We start from the raw sequence: 12,144 nt of genomic DNA, 5'->3' as shown, positions 1-12,144 counted from the left end.
TTTGTGATACAGAACAATCAACAATCAAGGTTTATTCAAGAGAACAAAATGGGGTTCAGGAAAAAAGTTTCTTTTATCAACACAGACATTACATTTATTCAACCGGCCCATAACCGCCCCAGTTCCCAACCCCATAATAAAACGAGATGCAGCCTGAGTACACATGCACCAAGTCCCTGATCCCTCTTTCTTTGAAAGCATGCACTTGTTGTGCAGAGATTTGTGAGCAAAAGTAGCAATGTTTGCTGACCTTATGCTTTTAAAATCTCATGGACAGTGGAGGATTTGACATGGATGTACAGGAGAACTGGGTGGCTCTAGGACAAACAATGCCATGGTTTTAATCCCCACGTCTCTGATAGCTGTAGTCAAATTAGTTTTACTGTTCCATTAACGTCCGAGTAATAAAGCGTCCCTCACGGAATAACATTTTTTTTTCACAGAGCAGGACCGGTAAAAAAAATGTTTACCCTTGCAAACTAAAAGAAAACACCACTGCTAATGAAAGTCATTGGCACAAAGATTAAGAGCAATGCTGAGAAGATATTGCAGAAAAAAGCGACGACTACTTTCCACCCTTTTACATCAACAAAATCACCAAAGATCTGAGAGGATAATTACAGGTAACACTTAAACTGAGCTGGTCTTTAACTCTGGACTGAAGTAATTCAATTGTCTGAGGAGAAGGGCAGAATAGTCAGGTAGAGCTGGGATGGACACTGGATATGATTGATTAGTACATACAATCATTGAGAGATTACATGCAGTAATTGACACCCCCACCCCATTAATGTTTTGTCATGACTTCGTACAGAAAAACCCTGTGTGGCATTTAGGACATTTAGGTTTGGTCTGGTGGAAAAATGCGAGTTCAGACCTTTCAGTTAGTTTTCTGTAGAGCCACACCAGTGTCTCGGAGGAGAGAGCTACCGAAGGGTTGATACTGGAAGGAAGCTTAGCAAAATAAACAGCTTGTTGCTCCATCTGCTTTTCTAAGTTTGTGTCTAGCACTGGGAGGGAAGTGCAGCAGCACAGAAAGAGCAAGAGCACAGCCCAAGGTGCGAGATGGCGAATGTGGACATGTGGTTAGCTGTTAAGGACTGTGGCAGAAGTACAACAGTGGCCAAAGATGGGAAAAGGGAGGAATGTGAGACGGGCTCTGGTTAGCGATGTCTAGCTTGTACAGCAGCACATTGGTCAGCATGCACCACTAAGTCAATTCATCATAGTCGGCCTTTGTTAAAGCATCCACTTACAGCAAACAGGAAGGTTAACAAAGAAGCCTGCATTATGCTTGGACATGGACTACCATTGAACAGTAAAAAAAAGAAAAAAAGGAGGATTACGGTTAAAACAATTGCTAACAGCTTTCTCTATACATTTATCAGTTGTTTCTGAACATCAATAAATATCTTGTAAAAGTGTTTGCGTTGTTGTCGTTTGGGTGGTCGTCTGGTTCAGCCGTGGTGGGTTGATTATGACAGGGCCAGAACTGCAAAAAAGAGAATTAGAAATATTTAGAAAAACACATCAGATGTGATGTGTGTGGTATTTTACAGTTCATATTTAGCGGCAGATGAGAGAAAAGCTCACCACTGATAGCTTCCTGGGCAAAGTACTTGACATCCATGTCTGTGTCTGTGGCCAGCTTCTCCAGTACTGGCTTCACTTCTGCTTGAAGGGCACTTGGGGACAAAGACAGAGGAGCAAAGTGTGAGGTCAGGCTGCACGACTGTGGCCAAAGTGATAATCACCATTATCACAAGTATTTATCGAGCAGAGACAACATCTGCTGCTACAAAGAGAGAAGCCACGTACTTGCTGTCAAGGTAGGGGCCAATCTTCTGAAGAGACTTGGCCACGTTGAAGCGGACATTGGCCACCTGGTCATTGGACATCTTGAGGACGACTGGCAGCATCTGCTTAGTGGTGATGTCCTGGCCACATGCCTGAGACAAAGCCTGAGACAACACAGCCAGTTAATATGGGTTTCAATAGTGAACACAGGGTTCCCACGTTTGACATCAAATTCAAGGGCTTTTCAGGACCTATTCCCTCAAATTCAAGGAATGAATGTGCTCACAGCTTAAAATCAGAGGGCAACTTGTAAGAGTCGCTTCACCCATGGTGTCCACTTTTATGGATTTGCAGCACGCTCTGGACAATTATTGTCCTTCGGAACTTGGGCAACACTGCAATTACTGTCTGTAATTTTCTTTAGTGAGCCAGAGATCTTGGAATTTTCATTTCCCAGGCATCACATAATTAGTTCTCTCTTGCTTAACATTACTCGCTAATTGTTCTCCATGGAATCTCACGTCAACAGCAGAGCGAGACAGTGGGCAGTGTTCACAACACTGTTAGTAATTACGACTTGACGTTTATGTAGGCCTAGTCTACGTACATCAAGCAATACAGGGCATAAAATAGTGAAACATTAGGTGGCGTTGTAACAAACAAGGGCACACCAATGGAGGGAGACATTTACCTAGATATCAACTTAACTTCTTTTTTGCACAAACACTTTCAATTACCCATGTCTATCTAGAGGGATTATCGTTCAATGATTTAAAGGATGTGATGAAGATTTATGGGTAATGGACAAATATAGTTTCAGATCCACAGTTTTAAACCTTCAATAACAACATTCAGGAAGCAGCCAGAAGGGCGTGTTATGGGAAGGTTGGCTGTTGACTCACATTGATGCAGAACAGAGTGGTCATTCTGTGGAGGTAATTGGGGTCATTGGCCATGCCCAGTACTTTGGGCACAATGGTGTTCTGAGCCCACTCAGCTCCAAATTTCTCCACCAGTTTGGTCAGATTACAGGTGGCTGCCTCACGGATGGCGTACACTGGAAGATTACAAAGGCAACATTCAACATTATTAACAACTACTGAAACCTGTGACTGCAAAACAAGATTAAAAAAAAACACAAAAAGTGTTTAAAATACGATGTAAAGACGACGTAAAACTTTTAGTTATTTCCCAATTTCATTCATCAATAACTATTATTGCCGCTTGAATGAAAGCTCAAAACTGAAGACCAAACTTATAACAAGGTAAAAAAAAAAACACAATTTCATCAGTAAAATATAAAATTAAATAGATTAAGAAGATTCTGGTGGGATTTCTATAGTCCTGTCTCTCTTTGACGTGCTTATGTAAGGGTGGTACAGCCTTTATCTCAGATAGACACATCTGAACAGAAACTCACACCAGCAACATTCCAATGATGTAACCCAGCTGGGCCTTTGTCCTCAAAAATGAGTGCATTTCTCTAAACGGATAAGTGGATGTGAGGTTGAGAATGATACACACTGAGTGAAAAACCTTTGCAGAAGACGATGCTCTAGCTTATAAAATCAAGACTAACTTTTTCATTTATGTGCACCAGCACAAAACTGAGGTACACTCATATTTGTCACCTTCAGTGCCACAATTTTCAGAGTTGCCCTTCTGTCATTTACCATTCAACAAGAATAAGGTGAAATGTGTGTCTTCAATAGAAGCACAAATATAGGGAGGTAATGTTGATACTGTGCCATATCTGTGTTTACCAATAAAGAGGGGGCTGGCAAGCTAAGGGTTAGTGTTAAGAAAGAGAGACCGAAAAAAGACCGAATCAATTTTTGACAGTCAGTGCAGATCCTGTTGCCACTGATTGATCCATGTATGGGAAAAATAGTTTGGTGCACCAACAAAAACTGAAGCACACTTAAGATTTTTGGTCACACTCCAGAGCCCTGAAAATGAATTTGTGTGTGACGGTTGGTGAGCACAAAGCTCTTCCACCATTTTAACATGACCTGCTCAAATATGAACTCAAAGGGGCAAAACTGCAGTTTTTAACTGTATTATAAACACATAGCATTGATGGTGTCTTCTTTAAAAAAATAAGGAGAGCACATGTAGGCTAAGTTATACATTCAGAAAGTATGGTGAGGTGAAGCAGAGTAACTATCCGACTGTGACACTAATCCAGACATTGTACTAGAGAATTGAGTTTTCTTTCATGAGCAGAATTACAGAGAAGACAATCCCTTACATTTTTCTAGGCAGTCAGATTGTCACAATTCACATTTAAGCACTCAGGTCAGGCCACGTGTGTGCAGTCTGTGAAGCTATGTCTGCCACACCTCTGTTCACACACAGAGCGTGTCTGCCACAAGTAGCTGCTATGTTTTGCACAGGGTTTGTCTTTGAAATTGCCATAACAATATCCAGTTAATTATGACTCTGTGCTCAACTAAATGCCTAGACTGTAAAGAATGAAGCTGAGCATAGGGCTGTTCCGCAAATATTTCACAATAGAAGCTGTGCTGAAAGAAATTAATTCAAGTGAACCTAAATTGCCTTTAATTTGAAATGGATACATAAAGGGTTATGTCATGCGACAGATAGACAGTGAAACTTTAACCAAAGATCAATTATTACGGTCCGTTTTGCTATTAGAAAAATGTAGGTAAGAAGTCTATTCTCAATGACAAGGAGCATAGGAGAATAAATCTGAATGTGAAACAGACAACATTTGAACGAACACACACACACACACATACAAGGAAAGAAGCCGTACTACCCAAACATCACCAATGGATTCTCTGCACTGGAAGTATGCGCTACCAATAATCTTTCTAGGAGCCATGTATAAATAAACCATGCAGGTAAGTCAGCCAGTACATCTCAAAGAAGGTAATATAAACATTCCCCTGCGTATCAAAGAATGAGTCGACAACCTGAAAGGTGGAATCTGATAACTTGCCCACTGCATACTTGAATGTGGAGAGTGGAGCTACTGAAAGGAGTGTTTGTTCTGTGGTTGAATTTGTTTATCAATAATCAAAAGTTCTTCCTTCACCTTTGAGCAACCACGTGGCATGGCAGCACATGCAATCAATATACTTCATTTGTTAGCAGCTGAACTTACCATGGTCAATAAGCCAGGCCATACAAAGAGTGTTGAGCTTCTCGTCAAAGAATTCCACTCCCTGAGGAAACAAAGACACTAATTAGAGTAATTTCCTGGATATCTACTGTTAAAATGGGACCTGATGAACCCTGTGAACATTGCACAGATTTCTGGGTGTGCACATGGTACTAATTACAAAAATGTTTACTGTATTTTATAATAATTTCAGCTGTCTTCCTAGACTCATGACTCACCAGCTGTCCTGCCAACAAGGGCATATACTCTATGATGGCGAGGCGGACCCTCCACTTTGCATCCTCTGCCAGTTCCACAATGGCCGGCAGCAGAGACTGGGAGAGCTGACGGATGCCAATCACTTCATTAACACAATCTAGATTAGAGATGATGTTGAGACGCACCTCAGGGCACTGTGAAAGAAAATGAAGATTAAGTTATAAGGGCCAAAATTTAGGATTCATTTCATAAGCAAATCATTTGATGATCATTCTCTCCATTAATCAATTTGTCGTTATTAATTTGTTGCATTAGAAGTTACTATGATTACAGTATCATGACATTCTACATGACAATATCTTATAAATCCTTGTATCAAATAATTACAGCACTATTGTTTATTCTCTCTTAAGTTAACAATCCTCAGCCATGAAACAAAACTGACTTCCATGCAGTTTTATCTAGAGCCATGTAACCCACATTTGCATTCAAAATAAAAATTTGGACAGGATGTTAACTGCTGTTGAACAAAACTCTTTATGGGGTATGTTATCCTTTAACTACATCATCGAAAATCCAAGAGCAGCAGCCTTAAACTGAGCTTCAAGTAAATCAGGCTCATGAATGAATGTACTCCTACAAGCTCCATTTAAAACCATCCTCAGACAGATGCACCTTGAATTACAGAAATTTGCAAATCAAAGCCAAGTCTGGACAGTAATCTCATAAGACATTTTTGATCTTGAATTTTTGCTGCGAGACACTGGGTCAACTTTAAAAAGAACTAAGGAGGATCCGACAGCCTCAAGCCGTATTTACACACCATTGCATATAACTTTACAAACACATTAATGGGCAAACCAACGTGATGTTTGCTTCATACTCATTTGACTAGATGTAATTAGGTTATCTTTGTTATAGAAGGGACCATTATGCATGAGTAAGAATGTACAAGGACATTTACCAACTAAAAACTCAGACCATAGTGACAAACAATTAAAAAGGCGTGTCTAATAGCGATAGTCAAGAATGTGAAAAGCAGACAAATGAACGATGACGCTTACGATTTGTTTAGCATAACAAGCCAAAAAGTTGCCATATTTAATCAATTCTAACCAGTAAACAACTACATTTACAACTATAAATATGGCTGAAGACATAACATATATTCAGTGTCCAGCTGACTGTTACGTCTCAGTCTCGAGACAGCTATTCAGTCTTATAATTGTAAGGTCTCAGTCTGGTTGCCAGTGGCATTAATCATCCTCCTACCCAGCCAGTTGGCAAACGGGTTCATCCGTTAGTGGCGACAAAATGGCTTTGTAGGTCTCAGATATGTTGATAATTTAAGAAGTTAAACACAATTGCCAGCTGTAGAACATATATATAAAAACTGGGTCCATGATTGCAAGTCTGCATTTCCTTTACCTCGTCCTTGAGCTGAGCCAGGAAGAGAGGCAGTAAGTGCTCTATTGTGTTGTCCTTGCCCAGGATGGTTGACAGGCCCATAATGACCGAGGCCAGTGCTGATTTCACATGTTGGTTGGTGTCTGAAACAAGTTCCTGGTCAGGGACAGGACACAGACAAGACAAAGAGATCAGCACAAATAAACAGCTGAGACAGAACATTTGTAAATGACTGTCATAGGTCACATAATTCACCCGAGTCCACAAAGGAGGAGGGTATATTTCAAGTTTAATGTAAATACACAGCAAAGTCGACTTCATTCTAATGCACAGTCAAAACAGTTATCGACAGTAAGTGGAGTTCTGATACGATGCGAACAGAACCATCATTAATAACTGAACAAACCAACAGCAAATAGAAGCCTTTAGAATTTAAAAAAATACTGACGTGTCTTTAGAAATCAAAACAAAAACACTATTCAATTGATTCAGAAATCTGCATTGCCATTACCATGGCCATGATGAATCTAACCATCAATGATGTAAGCATTTCTAAATGAGTATGGTCTACTCAGATTGCAGTAGAACAAAATACAACAGTGCCACCTGCTGTTCAAACCTTTGGGTAGGCACAGCTGGTCCTACCCAAAGGTTTTTGCAAACACCTCACAGAACATGCAGAACTGCAGCACAGAATTCACAGAGTATTATAATCCTTTTTGCCAATGGTTGGTAAACAAAAAAAAATCTGGTCAATTTGATTTTTAACAAGCCACAGAGCTGGCCAGTGCTTTCTATGGATTAAGTTGCAACTGTAGGGGAGGCTTCAATATTTCCTGAAGTGCATCATTGAATTTTCATTTCACATATGATGCAGCCAAAGCTTTTATCAAGCACATTTAGGAGGTTGCCACAGTGGATCACCTGCCTCAATCTTGCCCCATCTCTTGTGTCCTCTTCGGTTACACCAATTGTCCCCATGTCATTCACAACATCCATGAACCTTCTGTGGGCTTCCTATTTTTCTCCTGCATGGCGGCTCCATCTTCAACATCTATGGAATTCTGTTTTGTTTTTGCTAACCTCCACCTTTCCAGGCTCTCTTCAACCTGTTCCCTACTCCCAATGCTATTAAAATGTGAGCTTGCCACCTAACATCTAAGTAGGGCCTCCATCGTAACCGCAAAAATGAAACACTGTGGTAAGAAACAAGACCACATAGAGCAAATCCGTGGATTTACAGCCAATGGGACAACCACAGACGATGTCGCCTTGTATCCAGACCGATTCAGACAGAAACAATGGCAACTGCACTGGTAGCTAAACAGGTGCCACATCAGCCCTACTTGCAAGACATAGGTTGCAAACAAACTTTAATTCAAGAGGATGTCACAATATCAAATGTTTTAGGGAATGTTTTTTTTTTTACCTTGACACAGGGCAGAATGTGAGTCATGATGATTTGCTCACGATTATCCTCTGGAAGGTTCTCGCAAAATTCTGACAAAAACAAAAAGTTGTTCTCAATCAATTATGAAACCCAAAAGACAACTTGAAACACCTTAATTATGTAAAGTAAATCATTTGTACTTGTGTACTAACCTTTGACCTTATTAGCAGCAGCAGCACGGACCTCAGCTTCACAGTCCTTCAGAAGGTTCTGGAAGGCTGGGACCAAATCATTCTTGGTGATCTCTGGCCCCACTGCTTTCTGGAGCTATGATCAGAAAGCAAAATATGAGATTACCCATGCATAGTAAACAGCAATAAAAGACAAAATGGACAAGTCTTTGACACTACATGTGAGAAAGATGTAGAAAGACATGATTAATGTGTTGTTTTGTAAGTCTGTGGGTTTATTCCAGTTATGCCACAATAAACACTTAAACAGGATGCCTTCAGTCATAAACTGTCTCTACATACAGGAAATATGGCAGTTAATATCATGCCACAATCAGTATATAAGTAACACTATGTTGGGCCAAACATGGTTTTATTGTGATTATATTGGTTTAGGTTATAGCAGAAAAGTTGTAGTTCTCAAGACATTGTTTGGACTTCATGATGCTTTGAAAGTGGGCAGGTAGAAGAGAACATTTAACAGAACTTGTTGCTCATATTTAACAACAAAGGAGGTCAAGAAGGGAAAATTAGTCAGCTGCTTACTTCAGAGAACTTGTCCGCAACCATGTAGCGAACCCTCCAGGACTTGTCCTCTGCAGCTTGGCGCAAGGTTGGCATCACCAGGGTCTCCAGGTCCTCCTGAGGAAGCAGTGTGGCAATGCTCACGCAAGCCTCCACTGCCAGCAGCCGCACTGAGTCCTAATGGAGAGAAGTAATCAACCAGTCTGGCTGTCTCTGGGTTTTATAGCAACAGTGTTTATGATTGAAAGGGATAAATACAACTCGGTCATACCTGCTCATCAGAAGCCAGAGCAGTGAAGAGGGAAATAATATCACTTTTTACATAATCAAGCTCCAGGACTTTAGCAAACTCCCCCAGCTTTGATGCTGCAGCACGACGAACCATAGGTGTGTCATCTGAACACAAGGTGCGAAAATGCCTGGTGAAAAAGAACAGAAGCAAACCATGTTAGAAGACTTCAGTAATCACCACATACCTACATTAAATAGCATGCCTAACACCAAACACAATGTGCATTACTACAAGAAAGAATTCAAGCCACTTACTGGCGAATTTCAGCCTTGACAGTGCTGGACACACGAGGATAACAGACACTAAACAGGCCACAAGCAGATGTGCGAGAAGTGAACCAGTCACCACTTGCCAGCCGCTTGACCAAGGGTTCAAAGTGGACCTCCAGGTCAACTGGAGAGTGCTCCTCAGAGATCTTCCGCAGTGACTCCACAGCTTTGTCTCTGACTACTGTTTCTTCCACAGTGGCTAGGCTCTCCAGAGGAGGCTGTGTATTAAGAAGGGGTGGATAAAGTTGCCAAAGGTTTAGTTTTAGTATTAAGACATACATACATATATTCTGAAAGATCTTAATACTGTAATATTATAAGTGTAGTTCAATTTAATTTTTATCACTGGGGAATGTGACAGTAATGAAAAGCATTATGTTTGAGGGGGAAAACACCTTAGATATTCTGATAAGCACAAAATAGTCATCACAATAAAAGTGGCAGTCTATCATGTCAGCAACACTGACTTGTCAAGTGACTTGCAAGGTTTCCTATTTCTACTAGAGCACACAAATCTGTCCTTAAATAAGCACATTAATTCTTCTTATTTAGATACATGAAACTTACCAGGAGACAATGGACATATTCCGGTCCTCCCACCAACATAGTGAAATTGCCAAGCTGCTCAGCCAATGCCAAGAGTACTTCATCTTCATCGTAGATGGTGTCTAATAGATGACAAAAGGCATGAATTAAAAAAAAAAGTGTAATAAGTTCAGGAAATGCAGCATTGTAAGTTGATTTAAAGCATATAACTGGTCTCATTCAACCTGTCACTATGCAACAATCTTTATTGAAAATGACACTGTGGTCACTGAGGTGTCCTTGTGACACGTCATGGGTTTAGTGAGTAACGTGATTGATGTTATTACCTGTGAGAAAGGGAAGAAGTTCAGTACGAGTCCTCTCTACTCCAAGGGCCAGAGCAATTGTTGACAGCTTCTTAATGCTGTTCAGTCGTAACTGCAGGCAAAATGTTAACCACATTTAGGCAAATCATAATCCAAAAACCTTTTAATAATTACCATCACATTCTGTTAGCCCAAGTAGAAGTTATTAGAAAGCAGGTTTTTGGGGGGTAACAAAACATGTTTCAGCAGAAATATGTTCATCCAAACAAAAAGCCAACAAGTAATAAACATAAAACATGTAACCAACACAAAATCAAAACCTCTCTACAATAAGTCAATATTTGACAAAGAATATGAATCTTGTGAGACGATGGCTCATCATATCCATAAAACATTTACAAAATTGCAAATTATGCAAACAAGATGACCTGTTGTACGCCATTTCTTGTGTGCAAATAGCTTAAGTCTAGACAATTTTTTTTTTAATTGTTGAAATACTTTATGGTGTCAGGTAACTTAATGAATTACATATCAGCATTGTTTGACAACTGCCCTCTGAATGCAACTATTTTGACAGAGGGAACACAAAATTACCTTCTGATGCCTGGCAAGTGAAATAATCTACCAAAAACTTTATAGATTACTGTGAAATGTTTGAGAAGTTATTACAATAATAGTGATGGGACAATGTAAGACATTATCATTCAACGTGATGAAAAGCACGTACAATACGTAAAAAGTGTTGCATTTCTATTATTGAGAATCATTAATAGACATTTCTATTAGTGAGAATCATAAAAAGGATCATAAAATCATAAAAGGAGAATATTTTACGTGAGGTAATGACTCTGCCACTTTTAATAGCACCCGGTAGACTTCACTGCTCCAGGTCAATTTAATGTCAAACGTGACCCCTGACTCTGTTATAGTGCGTATCTGTGTCTTCGTTATAGGTGGCTGGCTAGTGTTAAACAGCGTTTAAAATGCCACTGGATTACATTGATGTGCGTGAATAGCCCAAGTGAAAGAGCGAACGGCTAACAGGAAAATGCATCCACTGCGGCCTTGAGCGTCCTGTTGTTGTGATTGCTAAGGTGGCGAATTAGCTTGCACACTGACGCTAGCGGTTAAACTAAAACACCATTGCCTTGACTCGTCTCACCCACTCACTATATTACGTTCGTATTTTAGTTGTTACAAGTGCTAACCGCATAAAATAATATACATTAAGTGCAACACTGAAATCAAAAAACAGCTATTTGGGACAGGGTGCGCCCGGCATACAAATCCAGATAGGCCGGGGCAGGGAACGCGAGCTTGCAGGTTTGCGAGTGAGCGTTCATACATGGAAAGTATGCAAAATTTACAACAAAACATTAAACGGCGATTAAAGGCGAAACTAGAGTTGTTACCTGGACATCTTCATTTCGCAGTTCGTCAATGAGAACGGCAATAGGGTAGAGAGAGTCGTCTCCATCAGCTCCTGCCATTTTGGATACTGTTGCAGTTACCGAATGGCGCTGCTGTGCTCAACTACGGGGTTTCTGCCAGGGAACAGCGGCTGCACGGCCCTCCCTCCTCTGCTGCTGCCTTCAAGGACCCACGGAAAAAAGAAACACCGAGAAACAACTCGGTCAACAGGCTAAAATCATAGGAGACAAATCGAAAGCATGTATTAATTAATAGTCAATTATCAAACGAACAAACGAAAATGTTGACACATATGTCATAGAAATCATCTAGCAATAAATACAATGTCTTATAATAGGATCAAAGGCAGGTGAAGTGTGAAATGATCTACCATTGCACATTAGACAGGCCTATTCCTGTTTGTTTTTAAATTTCATCTTAAAACTCACCTTTTTCATTGGCCTCTGTTTAAATTGTTGACGTTATTTCCATTTAATTTATTTTTGTTGTATGTCTTTTATTTTTTCAAGCTGTGCTTCTACGCCTTTTATCTATTGTGTCTTTTATTTATTATTCTGTACAGTACTTTGGTCCATTGTGGTTGTTTTAAAGTGCTTTACAAAAACA

At 40.1% G+C, this 12,144-nt stretch overlaps 1 protein-coding gene across 1 annotated transcript; it reads right to left on the bottom strand.

Annotated features, from left to right (window-relative positions):
* Positions 1-11,642, bottom strand: LOC122773647 (serine/threonine-protein phosphatase 2A 65 kDa regulatory subunit A beta isoform). The gene is made up of 15 exons (XM_044032467.1): positions 11,520-11,642; positions 10,129-10,219; positions 9,824-9,924; positions 9,242-9,474; positions 8,967-9,114; positions 8,717-8,872; positions 8,153-8,267; positions 7,980-8,050; positions 6,572-6,706; positions 5,164-5,337; positions 4,928-4,988; positions 2,700-2,854; positions 1,819-1,961; positions 1,594-1,685; positions 1-1,492 (listed from the first exon to the last, which is right to left on the bottom strand). Exons 1-15 carry the CDS (start codon positions 11,595-11,597, stop codon positions 1,476-1,478), a joined length of 1,770 nt encoding a protein of 589 aa, XP_043888402.1. The 5' UTR covers positions 11,598-11,642; the 3' UTR covers positions 1-1,475.
* Positions 11,643-12,144: the final 502 nt, after the last annotated feature.

The sequence above is a fragment of the Solea senegalensis genome, linkage group LG8, assembly GCF_019176455.1.
Source record: "Solea senegalensis isolate Sse05_10M linkage group LG8, IFAPA_SoseM_1, whole genome shotgun sequence".
NCBI lineage: Eukaryota > Metazoa > Chordata > Actinopteri > Pleuronectiformes > Soleidae > Solea > Solea senegalensis.
This window is presented reverse-complemented; position numbering and strand designations above follow the sequence as displayed.

Excerpts from the sequence above, each read along its gene's own strand:
- LOC122773647 (XM_044032467.1), bottom strand. The coding sequence starts at position 11,597 with ATGGCAGGAGCTGATGGAGACGACTCTCTCTACCCTATTGCCGTTCTC. Across the intron at positions 9,475-9,823 it reads AATATGTCCATTGTCTCCTG|CCTCCTCTGGAGAGCCTAGC; the intron begins GTAAGTTTCATG and ends CTTAATACACAG. Across the intron at positions 6,707-7,979 it reads ACATTCTGCCCTGTGTCAAG|GAACTTGTTTCAGACACCAA; the intron begins GTAAAAAAAAAA and ends GTCCCTGACCAG.